A 24433-nucleotide genomic window follows, 5' to 3' on the forward strand; every position below is an offset into this window, starting at 1 on the left:
CCCTTCAGAGGCTAATAAAGAAGGGTGCCTGGCTGGTTGTTGGGCCCATCTCTCTCTCTCTCTTGCTTTTGCTCTTGCTCTCTCTAGCAGAGGGGAAGAGGAGTTAAGGGGGAGGCGAGAGAGTGCAGCTCTTATCATGTCTCCTCTATTTCATCCTCATGGGGCCTCGGCGTCACACAGGCATCCCACAGACTGGACCCTTTGAAGTGCAAATGAAGGTGCCCCCACGTTCACAGGGAGCCAGATGAAAATGTGCCAGTTTCAAAAGCCTCTCAGAAAAAGGATCCCCTCTCTCTATCTCTCTCTCCTACTCTATCTCTCTCTCATTTTCACCTTTCTCTACATCCCATATCTCCCTTTCTTCTCTTACTTTTCTTGCCGGTCCCATTACCAGTTCCATTCTCCACATGAACGCAAACTACACTATTACTTACTCCTCTCTCTCCCTCCCTCCCTCCATCTCTCTCTATCCTTCTTTCCTCTGCTGAATGTTGAAAGGATTTCTCTCTGCCTCTGTGAGAGTGACCGTCTCCTGCTGCCTGGGATGGCGTTTCCTTTCCATGTGTAATCTGTGGCTCAGGTGTGAGCCCACGCTGCGTCCATCTCCATCTCCTTCAGCGGAGAGCGCTGGCTCACAGGGGGAGCCTGACAGCAAGATCTGACCAGCCGATAGAGTACACACGCCTGCTGGAAACACGAAACAGGGGAACCGGCCAGTCTTCCCCTCTCTTTTTCTTCCTGTTTCTCTCCCTCTGTCTTTTTTTGACACGTCCATGTAGCAATTTGAACCAGACTGAACCCCTGTTATACAGGCTGCCAGAATCTAATTCCAACCATGACTGCCTGTGCTTGCTCATACGGCCCGTCTCAAACTAAGATTCTGTGTTCGGAAAAGGAAGTTCCATTTTTCCGGGAGTCTCCCTTTGAAAGCACCGGACACGGTCTCTGGGAGTGGCTGGAGAAACCAACTTTACTCTGGAGCGCGGCCCGGGCGGGCGGTATGAACGGGGGCAGTGTGTCTGCCCCAGGGGTGTTGCTCTCCACCCCAGTGTCCAGCACAGTGACTCAGGGAGATTGCTGGCTGATAGGATAAGCAGGATTTAGAAATCACAGACAAGCTGCGTACAGGGTATAAGACTGCTAAGACTGTCAAGGGAGAGGGGTGGGGTTGGCCTGCGCATGTGTGTGTGTGTGTGTGTGTGTGTGTGTGTGAATAGCGTAGCCCGTCTGTCTTCCAGCACAGGGGAAAAAGCAAACAGTAGGGAAGGGAAAATCGATTCCTTCCTCCCTGTGTTATCTTTTCTACCCTCGACAGGGACTATTCGCTCGCTTTCTGTCCCCCCACCCCACCGCACCCTACCCCACCTCTTCGGTGTGCGCTGATGGAAGCTGGCCTGTGGCTCTTTTCTCTCTCCTGGAGAGAGGATAATGAGATCAGAGACCCACGCGGCAGCCCAGCAGGTGGGACAGAAACTGTCAGGCCCATGCTTTGAGCAGATAAGCAGAACAGCACAGCCCAGTGAGAGGGTGCAGGGAGAGGCATCGGGTCGGGGGAGGGTGGAGAAGGTAGTATGTATGTGTGTGTGTGTGTGTGTGTGTGTGTGTGTGTGTGTGTGTGTCAGGGCCCTTGCCGTGGTCCCAATGCATCTGTGGCCTCACCCGAGGAACAGCGAGTGATCAATAGTTTAGTGCACATACGCGTGGCTCCAAAAAAGAGTAGGCAATGATCAGTGGCAGAGAGCTAATGCCTTCACACAGAGTGGAGGCACATTTGATGGGTGGAAATCAAGGGAATCGGGATGGGGAATGGAAGAGTGGCAGGGGAGGGCGGTTGCTTTTCCATTAACTGGCTTCAGAGACAAAATGGCATGGGGAGGATTGATTGCACTGGCATCCTGCAGCTTAAAGTTAATTGGACAGCCCTCATGCAAGCAGAGAATCATCAGATGTTTCGTACACTGAAGCAAACTCAAATCTAACAAAGTGAACAGTGAGTTGGATGTTTACATGAAAGGGAGAAATAGGATTCCCATTCCCATATTATTATAAGCTACAGCTACTGTAAGTAAACCAGAGCACATGGATGGAGTGAAAAATAGACTCAAATGTGTAGATAACAAGGTTCGGGGGCCTCAACACAAACTCCAACCAAAACCACAAGCAACCTCAACATTAAACCTCATGCTCCCCCAACAAGAGCCAGATTGTCTGCACTGAACAAACACACATATTCTGTGTAGATGGCTCAGCACTTTTGGCAATATGACACAAACTGGGCCAATAAGGGTATTTTTTCATAAAAGGGCATAGTAGCCTAAATGATCATAACCAGAACAAGGAGCCAGTCATACAGTCTAACAGGCTGGAAAAAGTGTCCTGTGACCAGCCCCTATCCACACCCCTCGCCTTCACCTGCCCACACGACTAGCCTCCCACATCGCCTGTGAAAAGAGAGGGGTTTTCTTATCCGCCCCGAGCACGTGGGTTGGGGTGGGGTGGCAGGAGACTGTAGAAATCTCTGAAGTGAGTTTCCAGTACAGCAAAATGGTTGGATACCCTGTCAAACCACAACAAATCACACAAACAGAACAAACTTGAAAGGGTGCATGGTATCTGGGGAGGACTATACTGTCTGTCTGCCCGGGTGTGAATTCTTGACAGAGAAAAAGGCAGACAGGCAGGCATGGGCCACTCATGGGAGCATTAGGAAGTGAGCTCATGGGGACAAGCATTCATGCTCTTGCTCAGGTAGGCTTTATGTGTAGCCGAAGGCTATGCTCACAAGCACTTCCGCAGGAACAAAAGAAGGGGGGTGGGGGTGGGTGCGGGGGGAGGGGGGGTTCAAAGACTGGATTGACTGCAGAACAACAAACAATACAAAGCAAACAAAAAGAATGCAGGAGCCAGAAGACAAAAAAAGCTGCTCTGGGTGGGTGGTGAGAAGAGGGAGAGAGGGAGAGAGGGAGAGAGAGAGAGAGAGAGAGAGAAAATGAGAGAAAGAGAGACTCTTCTCTCCACAGGAAGCCGAGGCTCTGCCTGTGAGCCCGTAATTACGGCGGGAGATTACAGACACGATGGCATCAGCTTCAGGGGCTGCTGCTGCTGCCGCTCCGAAGTTGAGCCTCTGACTGCCTGCTTTCTCTCCTGAGCACTCCACACACACACTCCCAACAAAGTCCTCTCCTTCAACTAACCCCCTTCGCTAACACACACACACATACACACCCCACGGCTCAATTTGGGTTACGTCCCGGGATTTTAGGGAGGATGCAGAGACGAGGGAGGTTGTAAGGGGAAGAGGGGTGATGAGAAGCTAACAGAGGCCTGCTAACAGAGGGCTGAGAGCGTGTGTGTTTGTACGCATGTTTGTGTTTATACGTGTGAATGCGTGTGTGTACGTGTGTGGGCCTTGTTTGTTAGTTTATGCATGTAGAAAACACAGAGCGGCATTAAAAAAAAGTGAGGGGTAAGTGGAGGCAGTGGCTTGTCCTCGGGGCGGTGTTTACACTGAGGGAGGGCAATTGTTTGGGTCTCCCTCCAGGGCCTCACGCCCCACCTGCGTTCACTCCAGGCCAGCCTGGAGCAGGCAGAGGATGGATCTGTGCGCAGTTCTCTGAAACCTCACTGTGACAAAGAGCAGATTTCTGTTTGCGGTAACGCTGTTGGCTTTTACCTCGAGAAAAATAATGGAGGGGTTTTAAGGCACAGAGTGTGAGAGGGAGAGAGTAGATGATGGATGTGTTGGGCTGGTCGTTTTGAAAGACTCATGTAAAGCTTAAGTACCCCCCCCCCACCTCTCTCTCTCAAAAAATTCATCCATCCAGAATGGAGGAAGCGATGTTTGAAAGGGGAGGTGAAAAGAAATAAAAACGCAAGAGAAAAAAAAGAAAAAAAAAGCTTTTCCCTGACAGGACCTGGGTGCTGCAGCTCAGCACACTGACATTCTTCAGACAGGCCGGGCACTATGGGGGCTGTTATTGCTGGCTCCCGCCTCGGCATTCCTTCCAAAACCCCAGCATCTCGCCGGCGAAGGCCCGGGGAACGCCGCTGTCTCCTCCATGTCACTTCCAATCAGGCACGGCCGCAGCCAGCCCCAAAACCACCCCGTCCCCGCCCACACGCCCGCCTGTCTGCCACCCTCAGCAGCACCCCCCATCGAGTAACGCCGAACCTACCACCACCACCAAACTGCCGCAGCTCCACTTGCCCTCCACACATAACAGAAATTCCTTCGCTTAAGAGGTGCTCAGCAAAGGAGAGGGGAAACCGACCACGCTGCCATCACTTATTCATGACATATCAATTCATAATTATAAGCGCTATCCCTCCGACACACATCAACACAAAGACACAGTGCCTACGTGAGGGTGAATGGGGGGATGAAGGAAAGAGTGTGTGCCTCCATGAAAGGTACCCCATCGTCCTTGCCAGCTGGGCATAGGTCTGATCTGCCACGCATGGAGCCCGCTGGGATCGCAGGCTTTATAGATTCCTTCAGCCGCACTCCTGATACCCGCTGATTGAAAGGCTTGATGTTAGAGCCCTTTATCGTGAATATTTAACAGGCCCGATCCATCTCATAAATTATTGAAATCGGGGTACACAGAGTCGTTAGTACATACAAACATGAAAACTCTCTCTCTCCCTTTCATTCTCGTTCTGTCATACTGTTTCTATCTCTCCCTCTCCCTCTGTCTCTTTCTTCCCTTTTCTTTCCCTCCCTCTCCTCCCGTTCTCATTCTGAATATTTCAGACAGCGGAGTGGTTTTTAAATTACCCCCTTTTGGCTTCCGCTTCCTTCAGATGGTTTTATGGTGTTTCTGTTTCTCTCGCACACTGTGCGACTCGTAAAAAAGCCAGCGACAACTCATAAAATCCACTTTTACCACCTGAGAAGGGCAGAGGCAGGCAGAGGGCTCGAGGCCAACAGAGAGCCCAGTGGCCATAGCCTCAGCCTTGCGGGCTAATGGTCAGTTTGGATGGAGCGTCACTGACCGCCACGCTCACACACACCACCCCCAGAGCGCAATGAAAAAGAAAGCCTCAGACTGGTCAGGATTCCAGGCCGCATTGAGCCGCTACGCCCCAGCCCGCTCTGTTGCCATCCCAAAAGCTCCGAGGGCTTTCATCCGAAAGGACAGGACGAACACAGAGTGAGATCGGCATGAATTTTAATACTCTGCTGTGTACAGAGGCGGGATGTTGGTTTCCCCCAAAATGCTGTTTGTCCTTCATTCAGTTAGAACTGAGGTAAAAGTTTAGTAGTGAGTGCCCAGCAAAGTCCAGATGGGTGCAGGACTGAAGGCAGCAGTGCCGTGACGGGTCGATTGGCGTGTTTGTGTGTCCATCTCTCGTGGGGGGCATACGACTGACAGCCGGAATGACAAACAGCTAAGGGAACGCGTCTGGCTTTAATTAACCTGCTACTCGGAGGGAAGATTGAGCAGCGCCATCACAGAGCATCTTTGTGTGTGTGTGTGTGTGTGTGTGTGTGTGTGTGTGTGTGTGTGTGTGTGTGTGTGTGTGTCCATGAACTCCAGGGAACTAGCACGTTGGAACAATCCAATCCAAACTGCCGGATGTATCTGAAAGCCACTGGACACTGTTGACCCTTTGCTGTGAGCTTCACTGTGCACCACACAATCAGTCACCATCACACTTCCCCTTCCTAACAAATGTGCTCCTACCCCACACAGACATCTCTCCATGTCCAAACCCACTCATAAACAATATTAATAGAGCCATACTGATGCCAATGGCTCAATCCACTCAAATGTATACAAACCAATCAAAAGCTTAGTTGGACAGTCCTCATCATACCGACTTTGCAGACAAACACACACACACACCCACACATACATGTATATACATATATATACCAACACCACCAAACCATAGAGGCAGTTGCTACAGTAACTAAGGCCGGGCCAGAGCCCTAGGCTTCCCCAGCGCAGGCTGTCCTTGGCACGGCTTTATTGGGCATTCATCTGGCCGGACAAAAAGAAGGAAATGACAAGCCCGTCCCGGGCTATTAACAGTCTGCCAGGGCCACGGAGCGAGACAGGACAGGGAACAGAGGGCACGGGGGAGGGGAGGAGGGGATAGCAGGAAGGGGTGAGAGTGTGTGTGTGTGTGTATGTGTGTGTGTGTGGGACATTAGAGTGCCGGCTTCTCACACCAACAGTTCTTGAAAAACAACCTCGGCAAACAAAAGGGAGATGATATCCACCCCCATTATTACAGGATTTCCAACAATGACATCCCCTCATATCCTGTTCAGAATGACTATGGCTGGTGGCTGGATAGCACCATAATTGAACGCTCCTGGACAGAACGGAAACCGTTCGGCATCCGAGTGCAACATGTACACACTTGTATGTTCCTCTGACTACAAAATGCAGCGGTGGTGGGCAAGCCTCCTGTCCCTCACACACCAGATTGTTATCATGTGTGCGAGAAGAAGATGAGACGGAGAGGAAAGTGGCCAAGACAAAGGCAATCCAACTTTACCGCACTAAATCCCTGTCTCACTTTTAAAGACACACTGCAGAGCTGCTAAGTCAGTCAGCGAGCTATCGTGTGTGAGAAAAAAGAGACAGACAAAGAGGATGAGTAGCAGAGGAAATTATATATAAGACATACATAGGACTGTGTGTAAGACAAAAAGGGAATGCCTCCTGCCAGAGTACATCGGCATCCCTGCTTGGTAGACAGGCGCCGTGCAGAGCTGCTACTGGGTGTCTCCGCCGTGTCAGTGTGCAGGCCTGTGACAGTGCTGAAGGGTGGCCCTTGCAAAGTGACAGTGGAGGGTGGTAATGACAGGCTCTCAGACACACTGGGACAGCACGAGGAGGAAGAGAAATGGAAGAGAAGGAAAGAGTGGGGTGTGTGGGTGTGTGTATGTATGTGTGTGTATGTGTGTGTGTGTGTGTGTGTGTGTGTGTGTGTGTGTATGTATGTGTTTGTGTGTGTGCGTGTATGTATGTGTGTGTGTGTGCGTGTGTGTGTGTGGGTGGGTGGGTGTGGGTGTGGAGGGGTTGGAGATGGTGAAATGACAGGATAGCGATTCAGCTCGATGCACTCTCCAAGAGTAACAAGTGAGAATGGGCCAGCCGGAGGTGTCAGACAGTGTGTGTGTGTGTGTATATATATGTGTGTGTGTGTGTGTGTGTGTGTGTGTGTGTGTGTGTGTGTGTGTGTGTGTACATGACTGTCTCTCAGTCTGTCTCCATGGACTGAGCAAGCCGTGACTAAGGCAACCAGGAGAAACTGTATCTCTAAATTCATTTTGGTAATGAATACACAGGGGATCCTGCACACGGTGATATATCACTATCATTACGTGTTGTGATTTCGCACTGCCTATTTTAGTGAAAGCAATCTCTAATTCCTCTATTCTGTCCACACAAAAGCGCTGTAGATTTTTTTTTTAATTAATAGCATAATGAAGGCCTGTAACTTGAAATCTACGAGAATGACGTCTTGTGCACTACAGTAAAAGTGGCACGCATGAGTGATCAATGAAAACATCACTTTTACCTCCTCAACCTCACACATACACATACACAGAATAAATGTATTCCAAAAAAAACATACACACACAAAATCGCTCACGCCTGCCTGAGGAAACGTGTAATTACGCTGTTATCCTCTGTGTACTCATCCCTCCCCCCCGGTTTGTGTTTGTGTACACGGATCGGGCTGTTGTCAGGCAGTAGCACGGAAGCAGGATCGGGATCCATGCCCCTCCTCCCAGCTCTCTACCCCCCACGAGACTGGAGATGCAGGCAGGCAAGCGGGCAGGGAGGCAGGGAGGCAGGCAGGGAGCCACAGATCTCCGACTGAGACAGTCACGGCCCTGCTAGCTCCGCACCCCCCGCTGCCTGGAGCCAATCTGCCTGCGGAGGAATATACCAGGCTTGTGAATGAACGACTTCACATGCTAACCCGCACATATACAAAGGAGGACTGCTGATTGTTAACTAGATGTTCTCTATGCCATACAGAGCACCGAGACTCGTTGATTTACACTGCATGTCTTCTCTCGCCTCTCTCTATGTTACGTTCTCTAAAATGTGCAGACAAGTTTCCAAGGCAATCAGGATTCCCAGATGTAGTAAACACATATGAATCGGCAGTGCTACTCACTTCAACCTCTGAATGGAGCTTCTGTTCATCTTTCTCTCTCTCTCTCTCTCTCTCTCTCACACACACACACACACACACACACACACACACACACATACACCGCAAACACTATTAGTCCAGGGATCATGGCCACTGACACCACCAGAGACAAGAGCCCTATTGCAGCACAGAGATGGACCAGGGGGCCCTGAGCACAGAACAGCAGCCACACTCTCTCCTCCACCTCCCCCTCCCCACCCCCCTCGCAACTCAACTCGCCCCCCTCTCTCTCCTCTCTCTCCAAACCAGATGCTGTCCCCTTGGGGCACCCATCAAGCCCGGCGTTACGACCCCCTCTGCTACACCCCCCCCCCCCCGCCCCCCCCCTCTGCCCCCATCCCACCTCTGCTATCCTCTCCTAACTATCCCAGTGCTCTGTATTCCAGAGGGCTCCCAGTGTGAACCGAGCGTGAGCTCTCTAATTACAGGCGCTATGAGAGTAGATTACAGGGCCCAGTCTGACGAGAGAGAGAGAGGGCCGCGAGGGGTGTGAGGAGAAAGAGAGAGAGAGAGAGAATGGGGGTTGGGGGACAACTGGTCGTTAACCATGATGGATGCCACCCCTGTCCCCAGTGTTATTGTTCAATGAGCTGTGCGTCTCCACCTTGTTTTCTCCCCCAAACGCGACGGCATAACGAGGAGGTTCAGCGGAATCCATCATCCCCCTCTAATGAACTCCAAACCGCACCACTTTTTTCCCTACCACACTGTTCACTTTTGACTTGTTTTCTCATCTGAAACAATAATGTTGAGAGAGATATTCAAAAAAAATCACCACCCCCCCACCCCTCTCTCTCAAAGCTCTAAGTGACCTCCCAATCCCAGCAGTCTGAGCGGCGGTCCCCCTTTTTTCCGAGGACATAAAAAAAAACAAGGTCATTAATTCCATGCCTTCTGCCACCTCTTTGTATGAAAAAGGCAGCTCATTAACAAGTGGGCATAACGACTGCGCCTCACGACTTTTAATAGGCTCCACACAACAGTCGCTGTGCTAATTTCAGCACCACTCTTTTTATTAAGTAAACTCTCCCTCTTTCTCTGTGGTTTACTGCCGCAGGGTCTAGGAGGCTGCCGAAGGTGCAACAAGGGCTGGTGAGGCACATGGAGAAAGAGAGAGAGAGAGAGAGGTGCAGAGAGAGAGGGATAGGGGGGAGAAAGAGAGAGAGAGAGGTGCAGAGAGAGAGAGAGGGATAGGGGGAGAAAGAGAGAGAGAGGTGTAGAGAGAGAGAGAGAGGGATAGGGGGAGAAAGAGAGAGAGAGAGTAAGAGAAAAAAGAACAGAAAGAGAGAGACAAAAACAAATAAATGGTGAGAGAAAAATAAAAGTATATTGAAAGAAAAGAGAGGAAAAAGTAAGACAGAAAGACAGAGAGAAAGGGAGGAACACACAGAGCAGGGAGAGAGAGAGAGGAGAGGGAAGCTGTGCTCATAGCTGTGTAACTGGCCGGCTGGCTGACTCTTATGTCATTCATATAAATAGCATTGCGGCGGTCTGGCTGGGCCATCCTCACACCGAGGAGTCTGGGGGATCACACAGGCTCCTTTACAACACGGGAACCGCTTTCATTCCCGGACACTCGCGAGGACAAGAAAAAGAGTGCACGAGAGAAAGGCCAATTAATCCTCCATGCTAGAGAAAACATCTGGGTTAACATCCCACCTAAGGCCAATGGGCGCGTACATTAAACTCTCTTGTTAGGGCCATTAAAAAGGAGACCTTAACAAGCCCCGGCGAGCACTTAGAGCAAGTGCAAAGACAAGCCTTCCGGTGGGAATAAAAAGCTTTTAACTGTATTAAAATCGCCCCAAAACTGAAATGAGACAGCCCCGTAACTCGAGTGAAGGGGTCTCCCGGCCAAACTGTAAGATCTGGCTTCATGGAGCAGATGTCAGACCAGTTAAAACACTTCAAAAATATCATTACAATATGCTTACTTTCCTCACTTCCATAACTGTACTTCTGTCACTGTCATATCTTTCCAAATCCCTGACAGGATATACAGTGGGAAAGGATGCAATGAAAGCTGAAAGGGTGATCTGCCATTCTCCAGAAGATGACAGATGAGGAGAATCAAGGGGATGAAATTGTGAAGAGGTCTGGTGAGAGACCAACAGTTTAAAAACATGATATTCCATTTCCTTTTTTCTTCCATTTTCTTTCCTACATTGACCAAAAAATTGGCTGTTTTTTGCATGCCGAATATCTGAATGACTCAAGGTTGTTCCTTTTTGCAAATTGTTTTAACAGCTGCTCCTATCACTAAGGAGTTGCTGCTGCTGCTGCTGCCACTGCCTTTCCAGACGACTCTGCAAAAAACAGTCTCACAGAGTTATGTGTACGGACTGCCCAAGCGAAGCTGTGGCCTTGAGGGGTCTGGCAAGGAATGGGTGGTGTGTGTGACTGAGTCTGTGTGTGTGTGTTGGGGGGGACGGGCTGCGCAGGACACAGTCAGACAGCTGCCGTTACATGAATGGCTTTTTTTTGGGGGGGGGGGGGGGGGGGGGGATGGGGGGGTTGCTGGGGGGGGAAATGGCTTTTCCGTGTCCCTGAGGTTCATTATTCCCACATGCAACAGGTAACCTGAACCAAAATGATCAGCGTAGAGGAAAAACCGTCTGCACCAATTATCTGCCCGGGTGGAGTTGAGATACAGACGCGTATAAAAGTTTTGTATGGGTGTAAGACCGCCATCGCAGCAGGGGGCGGGATTTCAAACAAAAAAGCCCCTTTCCTGAAAATACATCTATTCATACGGAAAAGAAACTTATATCCTCAACATCCTCTGTCTGATGCCCTCTCATTTAACAACCAGGCCCATTGAAGCCCACCCTACGCAGCCACTTCAAGTACTTCAGCAGACCCACAACTGTCAATGCACACTGCAGCTGTCCAAACCCGAGCCATCAAAATCAATGCAGTTCCTGATATGAAAATAATCAATTCCAGTGTGGATGTCTACATGGATATGTGTTTCAGGGAGAAAGAGAGAGCGAGTGAGAGAGAGATAGAGAGAGAGAGAGAGAGAGAGAGAGAGAGAAGTAGAAAATGAGCAACAAAGCGAATGAGGGAAAAAAAGAGTACTCACAGTCTGGAAAGACCGGCATTCTTCTGAAACAGTAGCTCTGGGAGCTGGTGAAGTTGGTTCCTGTTCAGACGTCTGAGGAAGAGACAGATATAAACATCATCATGGCGATAGAAACGTCTCCGTCAACTAAAAGCCCTGTGATACTGGCAGTAAAAAAACATCAAGGCAGATAGAGTTGTCTTCTACTGGCAGCTTTAAGTTCAGGCCGTGTATCTTCTTAACGTTCACTGGATGTTATAAGCACATAAGAAGCGCTCTTTTTTTACTCAAACCAAGTATGGGGCGAAAATCACTTAGGCTTAAGTAAATGTTATGGCAAACAGAATTGTAGACAGATTGCACATAATTGTTGCAAGAGCCCCTATTCAAGAGGGTGGGTGATAACAACCCCGATTAGATGGCCCCAGATTTACGAGGCAGATCTAAGCAGACATATGACAGGCCTGTCAGACTCGCAGAGCGAATCCCTTAAATACACCGAACATTAAAAGCAGCAGCTGCACCCTCAGCCCCCTTCGCCCATCTTGAACCCATAGCACACCATGAGCTTACAATCAAAGAGGGCTCTGTGATGTGGTACTTAAACACTGCCTGGGAATATCAGCTCACAATGGCCTCTTGCGCTGCGGCTACCATATCTGTGAGCCTGGTGATGAAATGTGCTGAACAAATGCAACAAGGCGTGTGCATTGTTGTGCATGTGTCTGTGTGTGTGTGTGTGTGTGTGTGTGTGTTTGTGTGTTCATTTCAGTATGCTGTTTACAGGGTCATTCAGGATGATGAGTGAGCCCAATTTCATCGTGCCCAACTCCGTTCTCTGGTTAGCCAATGTTAATAATATGTGGCAGAGCGTTTAACCCCCTCCAGATGCCCTCCCCTTCAGCCCTCCACCCCACCATTCTAACCAGACACCTCGGAGCACTTACAGCCTCTCCAGCTCCTTCATGTCATCAAAGGCCCCGCGCTCGATGGTTCCAATCTGGTTTTCCATTAGCTGCCTGTGGAGAAGAGGAGAAAGAGGGGACAAGAGGTGACCAAGTGTGTGGCAGAGACTCGCTGTCTGGTCTGGACTGGGCTGGGCCGGTCTGTTGGCCGGCGTGTAAGGTGTTGCTTGTGGGCACCGCCTGGGTGGCTGGGACCTCTGGCGAAGAGCTAAAGCAAAAGGGGAACCAAGGGGCTGAGGGGCAGAGGTCCAGGGCAGGGCTGCGGTCTGGGGGTGACGGGGTGGGGGGTGCTGTGGAATCTTGGCATAGGCAAGGGGACTTGTGAGGGATGAGAGCCAGGAAAGTGCTTCCTAAGGTGGACTTGGAGACTCAGAGAGGGAGAGAGAGAGAGAGAGAGAGAGAGAGAGAGAGAGAGAGAGAGAGAGAGAGAGAGAGAGAGGGAGATGTGGGCCAAGTTGAGACTGAGGTGGTCAGTGTGTGAGGGGGCCGAGTGAGCTCTTCAGTGTGGTCTGCTGGTCAGAGTGATCACAGAGGACAGGGGTGAGAGTGAGTGAGGCGTGCCAGACAGGAAGAAGAGTAAGAGAGAGAGAGAGAGAGAGAGAGAGAGAGAGAGAGAGAGAGAGAGGGATGGTGAGAGAGACCGCCAGTGGTGGCATACACCAGGGGACGCACGGAGACGGACAGGGATGTGTGTGTTTGTTTGTGTGTTTGTGTGTGTGTGTGTGTGTGTGTGTGTGTTTGTGAGTGGAGAATGAGTGTCTCTATGGAAGCCTCCCTCAGGAGAAAGCTCAGACCTGCCTGGGTCAGCGGTTAGCACCACAGGCTTCAAATGGCCATTCACCACTGAGCAAAAACATATTTGATGCAAGATCCGCCAAAACAAACTCATGAAAAAAATGTTATAAGATTGGTCTGGAAATGCTACAATAATATAACCTCCGGAGACAGGCATTTGAGCTTTGAACAAACAACGGGGGTACCTTCATTAGGGATTAGAAAAACAACAACAACAAAAAAATCTGACTGTTCATGGAACATAGCTGGTCCCTTTAAAGCCTTTGCAGAAGGTCAGCAATTCAGCCATTTCTCTTTCCTTGGAGTCAAGTACAAATTCAAATAACAGATCACAAGCCATGCATAAATATATCAGTCCACAAATAAATAAAAGTGTAATTTGTTTCAGATGCGCCACTGAACTTGTGCCAGCAGTGAAGAAGACATTTAAGAGTGAGAGGTAAAAACCAGATGAGTTCTGGCTGTCTTGGAGTCAGCCTCCAGAGCAATTTAACTCAGATCTTTCATATAAACATTTCTGCTTTTTGTAACATTCTCAAGGCTCAAATAGTTTTGCCTGGCTGCGCTTTCAGGGTAAGTGGAGATTACTGCCATGGTCATTCTTCCCTACCTTCGCTACCTTTACTTTAAATGGAGGATGGGGAATAACGGAGAATGTACCAGAAACTTGACTCAATCACCAGGAGGACGAACTAGCCGTGTCCACCCATTCCTTTGTTTAGTGTCTCTGCCTGCATCTGTGACTGTAAACCTAAACTCGCTTTCCTGTGGGTTGGCCGCCGGTGGAAGGTGAGAGTTCGCACGTCTGTTTGTCTAAAGACGGCCTGCTGATTCATAGAGGTCAGGAACAACAGAGTGGACAGCACAGCCAGTTCAACAATCTGCCCATATGCCTCTGGGGGGGGGGGGGGGGGGGGGGGGTACAGGGCAGGGGTAGTTGGGATATAAGGTTGGGGGGCATAGATTGGTTTAGATATGACGTGGCAACAGGAGGGACATGGCTGGTTTGGGGTGGTTGGAATATGAGGTGTAGGGGGGCAGGGGTGGTTGGGGTGGTTGGAATATGAGGTGTAGGGGGCAGGGGTGGTTGGGGTGGTTGGAATATGAGGTGTAGGGGGGCAGGGGTGGTTGGAATATGAGGTGTAGGGGGGCAGGGGTGGTTGGGGTGGTTGGGTTGTGAGGCTGGAGGATGAAGGAGGGTGGGGAGGCCGGGGTGTTGACTGGAGCTGGCCCCTGCAGACCTCCTCTGGGAGTCTCGGGGGTCAGCCAGTGGTTTAAGAGCTGGGCTAAACAACCCTGAGCCCCGTCTTTGGTGCTCCTTGTAAGGAGTTCTTAACACCTTGCTAGTGATAAGTTCATGACAGGTAGGTATTTGTTCTCCAGAGAGAGGCAGACTATGGTGGGAAACACCAGACTGGAGGGGCAATTCAAATACCCCAAGTACATTTGAAGCATTTCCACTTTTCACTGCAATGGGCTTACATTTTGCATACAATGGGAAATAATGAAATAATCTAAAAAACTAATATTAAAATATCAAATATACATATTCTAGTATAGATACTTTAGTAGAAGTCACAGACAGGTCATTTATAATACAGTCATTGAAAAACTCTTCAGCAGTGAAATTATACAACAGAGTCCCTCATTATAGAGTTCAAATGCTGTGGAAACTGATGATGCGTGTGCTTGTGGAAAATAACATAAATCTGAGTGCACTTCATGCATCCATGAAGAGACTGGACAAAATGGCTAATGGGCATTAGCATTCATGGCCCTGAAACAACTATATTCATTATCCCCACTAGTCCAGGACCGCACTGGTAGAACAGGATAAGGGTCTTTGGGAAATATCTGGATGATACTTCGGTGTGTGTGGTCACACATTTGAATTTCCCCTTGAGGATCAATAAAATATCTATCTCTATCTATCTATCTATCTACATTTGGGACCTCACACATCAAAAGCAATTCCTTTGTTAGTCTGTGCGTGTGTGTGTGTGTGTGCTTTAGAGATCACTTACAGGACTCGGAGGTACTTCAGTCCAGCAAAGTCATTCTTGTTGATGCGTGTGAAGTTATTTCCATTCAGTTCCCTGCAAGAGAAATGTGAAATATTAATCAGCGGGCTCCCCCTTGGGAACTGTTCCACTAGACTAACTTACATAGATATCAGTGCCTTTTTAAAACAACTAAGTGTATTAATAATCATTTCAAGATATTACACCTACTGAATAAAAGGCAAACAAGTAACACAGACTCACAAATACCCACACTGCTATTCTCAGTTAACTAGCATCTATACTAAGTCTACAACAGATTGTAACCATTGCTTGTCTGTGAAAGACAGGCCACACAATCTGCATGTCAAGTTTACTTTGAGCAGTTACTAGATTGGGGTGCATGGTGGGGTGGAGAAATGGACAGGACGTGTGTGTGTGTGTCTGCCAGCTGATAATGAGGAGGAATTGCGTTCAGGCAGAGCCAGACACCAGCCACCCTTTCTGGGTTAGTCGGTGCCCACTGGACTGCATCAGACTGGAACCCATCTCACTGCATCAGCTGTAATTGAGATCTTTAAAAAACTAACCAGGTCATTTGAAGTGCTTTTACAACCCAACCCAAGTGCTTTGTAACAATGAGCTCAGGACCACCACACTAGGGTGTGTATTCGCTCCCGTGTCTGAGTGAGGAACACACGGCCCACTTAAGAAGAATTCCTCACAGTTTGAAAACTGGGGGTCCACCCTGGCCTCACCTCCTCCTCTGATAGCTCCAGCCCCAACACAAAGAGGGGATTAGACAAAAGCCCCACGGAGGAGCTCGCTGAGGGGCAGGGAGGAAAGGAGAGGAGAGGGTGGGAGAGGGAGAGAGAGAGAGAGAGATAGTGAGAAAGGAAAAAGTTGAGTGTGGAGTTAATCATCAGGCCATCCCCTCCTGCTGTGCACTAGCCTGTCTGAGGGGGATTGCAGGGATGCTTGTGACCTGTCGTGTTTGCATCCAAGCACTTAAGACCTCCCTGTGCAAACCTTGTCCCATAAAAAAGGGGTGAGGTTTTCAAATGGGGAGGGGTAGTGACACTGCAAGGACACACACACACACACACACACACAAACACACACACATCTGCAAATGAAATATCTGGGGCTGGTCTTAATCCATTTGTAAGGACACAGCGCATCGTCTGCTAAGTGATAAAGCCCTTTAGCAAACAAGAGCCAAAACTTTAGCAAAGCAAATGGCTGTAAAGAATGAGAAGATACAGACAAAATCATCTTTCCACAGGGAAACATGAAAACAACCTGAAATAAATACATCTATGTATGTTCATATGTGTGGATGTACTACTATACATGTATCTATATTCATGCCAAGCTTTAGCAGATGGCTGCATGGCAGAAGTTGGTGAGTACGGCTATATGGCTTTTTACATTTCTGCAGTGAATCCCCTCCCCCATCTTCCTCTAGCAAAACAAAAAAGAAAGAAACAGAAAAGGGAAAAAAGTCTCGCTCAAATCATGTGCTTAAAGTCTAGCAGGTTTTTTCCCCCCTCTCCTCCTTGGTTCAGCCTTGCGCCTAATGACCACTCCAGGGACCGCGCGAGAGAGCGGCCATTACGGACAGATGGTCTGTGTACACAGGTGCATCGAGTGCGGGAAATAAATAATAGACTGGGATTCATTAGCGGGGGCCCGATATACACATGTGCTGTTTATTACAGGTGCTTAATCCAAGCTTCTCCCCGGGTTCCCAAGGACAGATCTACAGGGTGGCCTTGTGTGATCACACCCCCAGGAATAGCAGGACAGTCAGGGAGGCCTTTGGAGTCTCGGTGGGGGGAATGGCACCGACGCACAAACAAGCAATTGTCCGTCCGTACGCTGCTTCCAATTAGACAGGCATCTATCTTTCCCAACAACATACACACACTCACACACACACATATACATGCACACACTCACAACACCGTAAAACAGCGAGCGACATGCCTATTAACCGCACATCAAGTGAGGGGAGCTGGGAGGGTGGATGAGGAGGAGTATTGCGTTACTCGATACACCCGACCAGTCTGGCGCATCGAGACACATGCGCATGGAAGTGGTTAGGCAAGTTGAGGAGTCGTCTAAATCCGCAGGGATAAAGAGTTTTGGCCCGACGAAGCGACGCAGCAGCCCCTGGGGGCGAGCGATCGAGGAGAGCCAGCCCCTCCACCACCGGGGTTGTGCCTGGGTGAGCTGAGCGCTCAGGGAAGGAGGAAGCGGAGGTTCGCTGGCGGCCAGGGAAGTTAATGCGCAGATCCCGGCTCAGTGAGGGTCAGGACCTCAGGGAGCGATTTTCAAACCTCGCTCTCCACGGTGCACAGCCACAATGAGGCTCCAATCTAACAGGGGGGTAGAAGGGAAGGGAAGGGGAGAGGGGGGTGGCTGGCTGGGCTTTACAGCAGTAGCCTCCAGCCTCCAGGTTAACAGAGAGCAGCTGGATTTCACATCAAAGCGAGGAGATTCTCTAAAAGACCCATCCTGAAGGTCTGTGACAGAGCTCTGCCACCTAGCCCCAATCCTTAATAAAATAAAGATTGGAAGAAAGAGAGTGAAATGAAAGAAAAAAAAGTACCAAACCTTTTTAAATGGAGCAAAAAAAAAAGAAACTTTTCTGAGTTTTGTAAAGGCACATGGAGTGCGTTGCTTTGTGAGCAGAGAGCGGAGTGTGCGGGGGGACTGCAGTGGGTCTGTCGCAATGACTCAGTGTTCAGTGAAACTGGAGGAGTGCAAGAGCACTGTCTGTCCACTAACAGTCTCTCAGCCAGAGCACTACCAGCCATGCATGCAATAGCATTCCTCATCTCCCAGATGTACAAACTCCCTGCATACATATGTATGTGTCTGTGTGTGTGTGTGTGTGTGTGTGTGTGTGTGTGTGTGTGTGTGTGTGTGTGTGTGGTGTGTGTGTGTGTGTGTGTGTGTGAGAGTGTGTGTGTGTGTGTGTGTGTGTGTGTGTGTGTGGTGTGTGAGAGTGTGTGTGTGTGTGTGTGAGAGTGTATGTGTGTGTGTGAGAGTGTATGTGTGTGTGTGTGTGTGTGTGTGTGTGTGTGTGTGTGTGTGTGTGTGTGTGTGTGTGTGTGTGTGTGTGTGTGTGGGAGAGAGTGTGAGAGAGAGACATCCTACTGCCTTTCAACATTTCCTTCAGTCGTCTCTCTGGGTGACAGGACGGGGACCTGGATGTTTCATGTTCCCCATAAAACCCCCATCTACAAAAACTCCAAAAGGCCGCTGAGAAACGTCGAAAAACTCATTATGTTTATTCCTGCCATCTGTTGGAAATCCCTGAGCAAGAGCAAGACCTGTTTTGAATTGAGCAATATAACATGAAATGGAATCCAAGGCCAGCAAGAAAAAACATACACACACACACACACATATACACTGAAATTCACCCCCCACACACATGCACCCCCCCTCTGCCTCAACCCTGCAACCCTGCACCCCTGTACACACACTCTTGCTCACACAAACATATACAGTACAAATAATGACACCAGAGAGCCTATTTTCTCTGGGCTACCTCCAAGGGCAACAGTGTGGCCAGTCCAGAGCCATTTGTTGCGAACAGCTTTAGGCTGGCAGGGGCAGAGGAAGCAGGATGATTTCAGGTCAGTGGAGCTGCGCTCTTGCCCAGCACCTTGCTGAGGGTGCAAGCTGCTTATCCACTGGTTCTGGGGCCACACGCTGGGAATTACTTCACAGCTAAGTGGATGTCAGAGCATCACTAATGAAGCCCGTCTGTATGCTAAGATGGGCTAGACTCAATAGGTAGTGCAGCGCATGCCAGTGATTTCTAATAACAGTTGATGGACAAATATCTATCCATACGAGGTCGTGGCCTCCAACACTGCACCGCGTGGGACTGGCCAGGCCTAAAGCCGAGAGACCTCTCTCGATGCATGCTGATCCGGATCAGAACAAATTAAGCAAATAGTGAACACGGGACTCACAGATGCCAGCCTGCACAAGCATGCTGTCACTCCCAGTACAGGTCTTGGCACGTCCAATCCGCTCGGCTCTTCACTCACCCCATATGTCTTTCGACCAGCCATGAAGACCTGGTAGAAGTCAATGACCACAATACCTCATGCACATCACCCCACCACCACCAGCTCCCCAGCCCTCTAAAAAAAAAAAAAAAACACTGACGAACCATTTCAGGGAGCAACAGGCTGGAGAGCTGTCAGTTCCACTGGTGGCAGATGGAGGTGGCAGCTCTAACGGGTCCAAGGCCTGCCTGGTCCAGATGCGACCGTGGCAGGTCATGGCAAATGTGACATGGGCGACAGAAGAGCTCTCTGTGCCAGGGGAGCAGCACCAGTGTTGGAGTCTGCGCCCGGTGGCGGAGGGAGGCAGTGACCTACATAGCAGCGCAGTTGAAGAGCTCGTCTGCACGGGGACCACCGCTGCCATCATCGCCACAAGGCTACTACCTTCAGAGAGCAGAATCAGAGCAGCAGGGACAAAAATAACATGAGGAAACCCACTTGGAAACGCTTGGAGACGTCATTCAAGAGGTCCTATCTCATCGACTTTCACATTGGAGAAAATTTCACTTAGCCTTTATTTTTGGTTTCCAAGTCTTCAAATGTTTGTTTTTTTTTCCCTTTTATTTTTTCTCCACAGCAACATTGTACTTTCAACTGTGCTGGCATGGACTGGCATAACAGTAAAAAGGGGGCATAGACAGCAGCATTCTGCAAGATGAATCATGCCCTGAAACCCAACAACCGGGTAGAGCACATGTAATAAAATCTTGAAATGTCTTCCTGTGACCTTCACACAATGAGGTCACAGACATCAGCTAAGAAAGGCAGATAATTGGGTGTGTCTGCTAAGGCAGTGGACACAATGAGTTCACTCGACAGGCAGCTTAGCTCAGATTGGAAAAACGTCCAACGGGCAATTTGCTCAGGAGTGGGGTAATGCTAGCCTGTGGTAGTCGAACAAGGCCATATAATTTAACAGATCCAATCAGACCTGGGTCGTTTTCCCAAGAATCCAAATTTTCACTGATCGGAGCCAGTAAACAGTTTGAGAGGGTGACTTCAGCCATGCGTTCGATAAGCATTATGTCAACATCACCCCCTTCCATACTTATCCCAGAGGACGGCCAGTAAAAGTGTTGGGAGGTAATCAGTCTTGTCAGCATTGACCTGCAAATGGCTCGCTCAAATTACCCTAGGTGTAGAGGGAGCACAAACTCAATTTCTGCCCAGACAAGAATAAAGGGGGAAGGAGACTCTTGTCAGGTAGAGGCCAGCCGAGAGTCAGCCGAGAGTCAGCAAGAGCCACGCCATGCCTCGCCAATGTGCAAAATCACTGGCCACTTACTCCCCCCTCACGCACACACCCTAATCACACTCCACCCCCACTCCCACGCAGCAGCCAAGGTCACTAGGAGACTCATCCATGTGTGAAATGAACCTGAAGTTGTGCGAGAGGCAGGTCTGTGATCTGGCCCTATTATTGTAACACTGAGGGATCAGAGCGCAGAGCGGGGGGAGGGGGAGCGCGGACACACTCGGCACCAAGAAGGCTTTCAACGCCGCGGAGAGAGAAAAATCACAGTCTCATACGATTGTAATTAGGAAGTATTAGAAAGAACTTAGACAGACGGCAAATCGCTTGACAGTGTTGCAAAGTGGAGGCGAGAAAAGATGGCAAAAGAGTCATTTTCATCAAGCCTATATAAATAACCAAGCAAATTATCCAAATGATCACATACCGCCGTCATAACCACAGGGATACAACAAACCACAAAGAGAAACTTTGGGAGGTTGGGAGCCATGTGAGAAGGTTAGAGCTGTGGATTTGAGGGACAGGGCGGCGTGTGTTCAGCTGAAGAAATTGTCTGGCTTTGTCCTTAATCAGTCAAACATCTGCAGGACTTACTGCAGCAGCTTGCCAAACCTGCAAGTTATCAGCGGAATACATTTCTCAAAGTCAGACACACACTAACACACAAAACCTGGGCACAATGAGCCCAAAAATAAGAATGGACCAACAGAAAGGGTGAGAGCACCGCCATATATGGTGATAGAGCAAATGCAGGCACACACTCTCAGGAAATTTTCGTTTGGAATTACAGCCAACAGAGGGATCTGTCACTAATAGCATGAGGACATGTAGCTTGTCTCTCTCTCCCTCTCTCTCTCGCTCTTTATGGTGTTTGATGCTGGATTGGATACATGGAGGGGCGTTGGTGCCGGAGGCTGCGATGTGTGGGACCCGGCATCTCTCTCTCTCTCTCTCTCTCAACCCCATCGCTCGCTGCCTCTGCTGCATGACAGATGAGCCGGGCCTTTGATGGCTGTTGATCTCACACTGTAAACATAACAAATGGCACCTCCCGTCGGGGCCGAGACACGTTTCCATATGCCTCTCTTTCTCTCTCTCTCGATCCACCGAGCAGTGCTCCGGAGGCTTCAATTGCTCACTTCTGAACGCACCCTGGACTATGCCAGAAGGGTACTCGAGACAGGTTTGGAGACAGGCTCGTCGGGAACTCCAGGTTACTGGAGGGGTTATGAAGGACACTAGCCCAGAGTTGGTTGGGAAGAGGTTGGAGGCAGGCCCTGAGAGTCTAAAACAGCTCAGGGGAGTCAGAATCTCCAGACAGTATGGTCGCAGTCCATGGCGACGCCGACCCTTTCTTAATCACTATTAACGGGAAGACGAAGAGGGATAAAAAAAACCCTGAGACATTCCTGTAAAACGCCTCATTCCATCCGGAATCCTGGTTAATGGCGCTGAGACCCACGGCTGTGTCAGAACGTTGGGCCGGGGCTTTGATGCTCAGCCACTGCCAGCTTTATGTGGCCGCTCTCCGGGGCCCTGACGGGTGACGGATCCTTTGAGGAATGCTCTAATGGCACACAGTGACTCCTTGGGCCTAGCGTGTCTGGCACCTAGTACCCTCCACAGTGACAAAGAGACTGACACCTAATACTGCAGGAGCCAAGCCACAGTACATAACACCACCACCAGTAACCACCACCACAGTTCTGTTTGAAAATAAGGCCCGACAGTCTTCATCCGTTGTGCTGCACTGCATATGCCAAATGGCATCACCGTAGACTAAGTTTCGTTTGGCAACGGCTCCTGCATAGTCACAATGTTTTGGAGGGAGCTGGAGGCACAGTGAGTTGCAAAACAAAAGGGGAGGGGGCGGCACATGTTGAGCGCCGAGACACGGAGCTCCAGGGACCGCAAAGGAGCTCCAAAGCAGCCGAGCAGGTCCACAACCCTGTAATTTACACCGCCATCAAGGGGTAAACATTCCCTGAATTATTACCATTCCCAATGTTATAACCGCCATTAAAGTGGCGTAAAAATATGACTGAAGGAGAGATACTATGTAGTCAGGAATTATGTCAATGCATTAAAGAAATGGAGAGAGAAAAAAATGAGAGAGAGAGAGGCAGACAGAGAGAGGGAGGGAGAGAGAGAAATGAAGTGTGGGTAGGGGCAGCCACAGGGGAAGTTATTATGCCTCCTCTCTAAATCACATTTATACATTCATTTACTGCTGGCAAAATGGACGGATTTCTGTGCTTTTGTCCTGGGTGTGTTAATCCCTTCATAGCTTATTAGCACCTCTCCTGGCTGCCAAGGTCCCCCCCATCAGCCTCACATCTCTTTCATTCCCTCCCTCACTCTCCTCCCCTCGCTTCCCTCCCCTGATGCGAAGGGATTTGTCCGGTCCTGTCTGGATTAAATTATGGATCAGGTACATAAAGGCCTGTCAGTTATTCCAACAGAGTGATGGTGCCAACAATGCCAGAGGCATAGCCAGGCACCGTCCCTACCATCAAAGCACAAAGAATCTCTTGTTTTCTGGCCGTCGTTTATACATTTATTTATTCCATTATTTATTTACTCGATCAAGGGGTGTGTGCACATGGCATTCGGCCTTTGCTCACACTTTCTGGATTGGCTCCTGATATCCCTCATATCACATGTTGTTTTTTGTTTTTTTTAAAAAAGAAAAAGAAAACAACGTGTCCGTGCTTCTAGGGCGAGATGCTGGGAATACATGGAACATGCCAATGCTACATAAAGAAGCAGAGCACGCATCCAGAGTTTTGGGCCACAGTCTTGCTGAAATCGCATGGCTCCAGCCCGCACTGTGGTTTGTTTGGGTTAAGTTGGTGAAGCTGAGGCAGAAAGAAAGAAGGCATAAAGAAAAAAAGACATGTGTTGGTGCTGGACGGGCCACCAACATAAAGAGCGCGACGACAGGGCAGACATCAGCAAAATCTTAAAAAACAACGAACCACCCCAACGCTTCCGAGAAAAAGGCACACACAGAAAGACATCACTCACATCGTGAAGGGGGAACGAAGCAGAATGCAAACTCTTTACCCGGCACCAACCTTGCTGCGGTGGCCAATCCCATGACTGGAGGAGGCACACCCCCCCTTCCCCCCCTCCCTCCCTCCCTCCCTCGCTCGGCTCTCTCACACTTGACACAAATCAGATTCTGTTTTATCTCTGCTCTTGAGCGTCCTAACCACATATAAATAGATGCACTAACACAGATAAGACAGAGGAAAGCAGCGGGAGGGGAAATCTGGTCTCATGCTTGGAGATATGGAGACCAGCAGGACTGGGACAGAGACTGAGAGAGAAAGGGAGAAAGAAAAAAGGAGAGAGAGAGAGAGAAAGACAGAGAGAAAGAGGGAGAGAGAGAGAGAGAGAGAGAGAGAGAGAGAGAGACAGAGACAGAGAAAGTAGGATGGTGGTAGAGCTGTGGTATGAAAAGGGAGTGAGGCTGCAGAGCGGAGGGCAATGATTTAAACAACACTGGGAATGTTGTGCACATTCTCCACATCCAGCTGGAGTGAAACCTGACTGCTGTGCATTCGTGAGCACTTTACATTCACTGCAACCAATTGCTAGGAAAATATTCATCTTCCTCTTTGTTGTTTGGAGTGATGTTGAAGCTTTGTACAGTGGTGGGCTTAGTGGATGTTTTTTTTTTTGTTTGCAAGACTCTTACTGGGCTCAGAATGGACAGCGGGTTAATGGGGAAACCTTGCCGTGGGGGTGTGTGTGATTGGGGGGGCGGAGGTGCTGGAGAGTGGTAGGTGGTTGAGGGAGGGATCGTCGATTGTGCACATGGTGCTGAATACACACTCATTACAGAATCTGTCCAAGGCGTGGAAAGGTCAGCTCTGATCGAAACACTTTTTGACAAGTGCAAATGGGATTCTGCTGTCTCTGTACCCCCCTACCACCACCACCACCTCCACCACTACCCCCCCCCCCCCCCCCCCCCTAACCCCCACATCCTGACTACTCCCCTCACCAAAAACCCCTCTGCCATCCCCCACCTCTGTCCCCCCCGTAGCCCTGATGTTTGCAAACCCTTGTCA

At 49.6% G+C, this 24433-nt stretch overlaps 1 protein-coding gene across 4 annotated transcripts in view; it reads right to left on the reverse strand.

Moving 5' to 3' along the window:
- The window catches only part of slit1a (slit homolog 1a (Drosophila)), a 104006-nt gene that overhangs the window by 76736 nt on the left and 2837 nt on the right, over positions 1 to 24433 (reverse strand). For all 4 annotated transcript variants that reach the window (XM_042065903.1, XM_042065905.1, XM_042065904.1 and 1 more), the window contains exons 2-4: positions 15036 to 15107; positions 12199 to 12270; positions 11273 to 11344 (exon numbers count right to left, since the gene is read on the reverse strand). In XM_042065903.1, coding sequence (XP_041921837.1) covers positions 11273 to 11344; positions 12199 to 12270; positions 15036 to 15107 — 216 coding nt within the window. The remainder of the gene's footprint in view (positions 1 to 11272; positions 11345 to 12198; positions 12271 to 15035; positions 15108 to 24433) is intronic.

Source organism: Alosa sapidissima, chromosome 16 (genome assembly GCF_018492685.1).
Source record: "Alosa sapidissima isolate fAloSap1 chromosome 16, fAloSap1.pri, whole genome shotgun sequence".
Taxonomy (NCBI): domain Eukaryota; kingdom Metazoa; phylum Chordata; class Actinopteri; order Clupeiformes; family Clupeidae; genus Alosa; species Alosa sapidissima.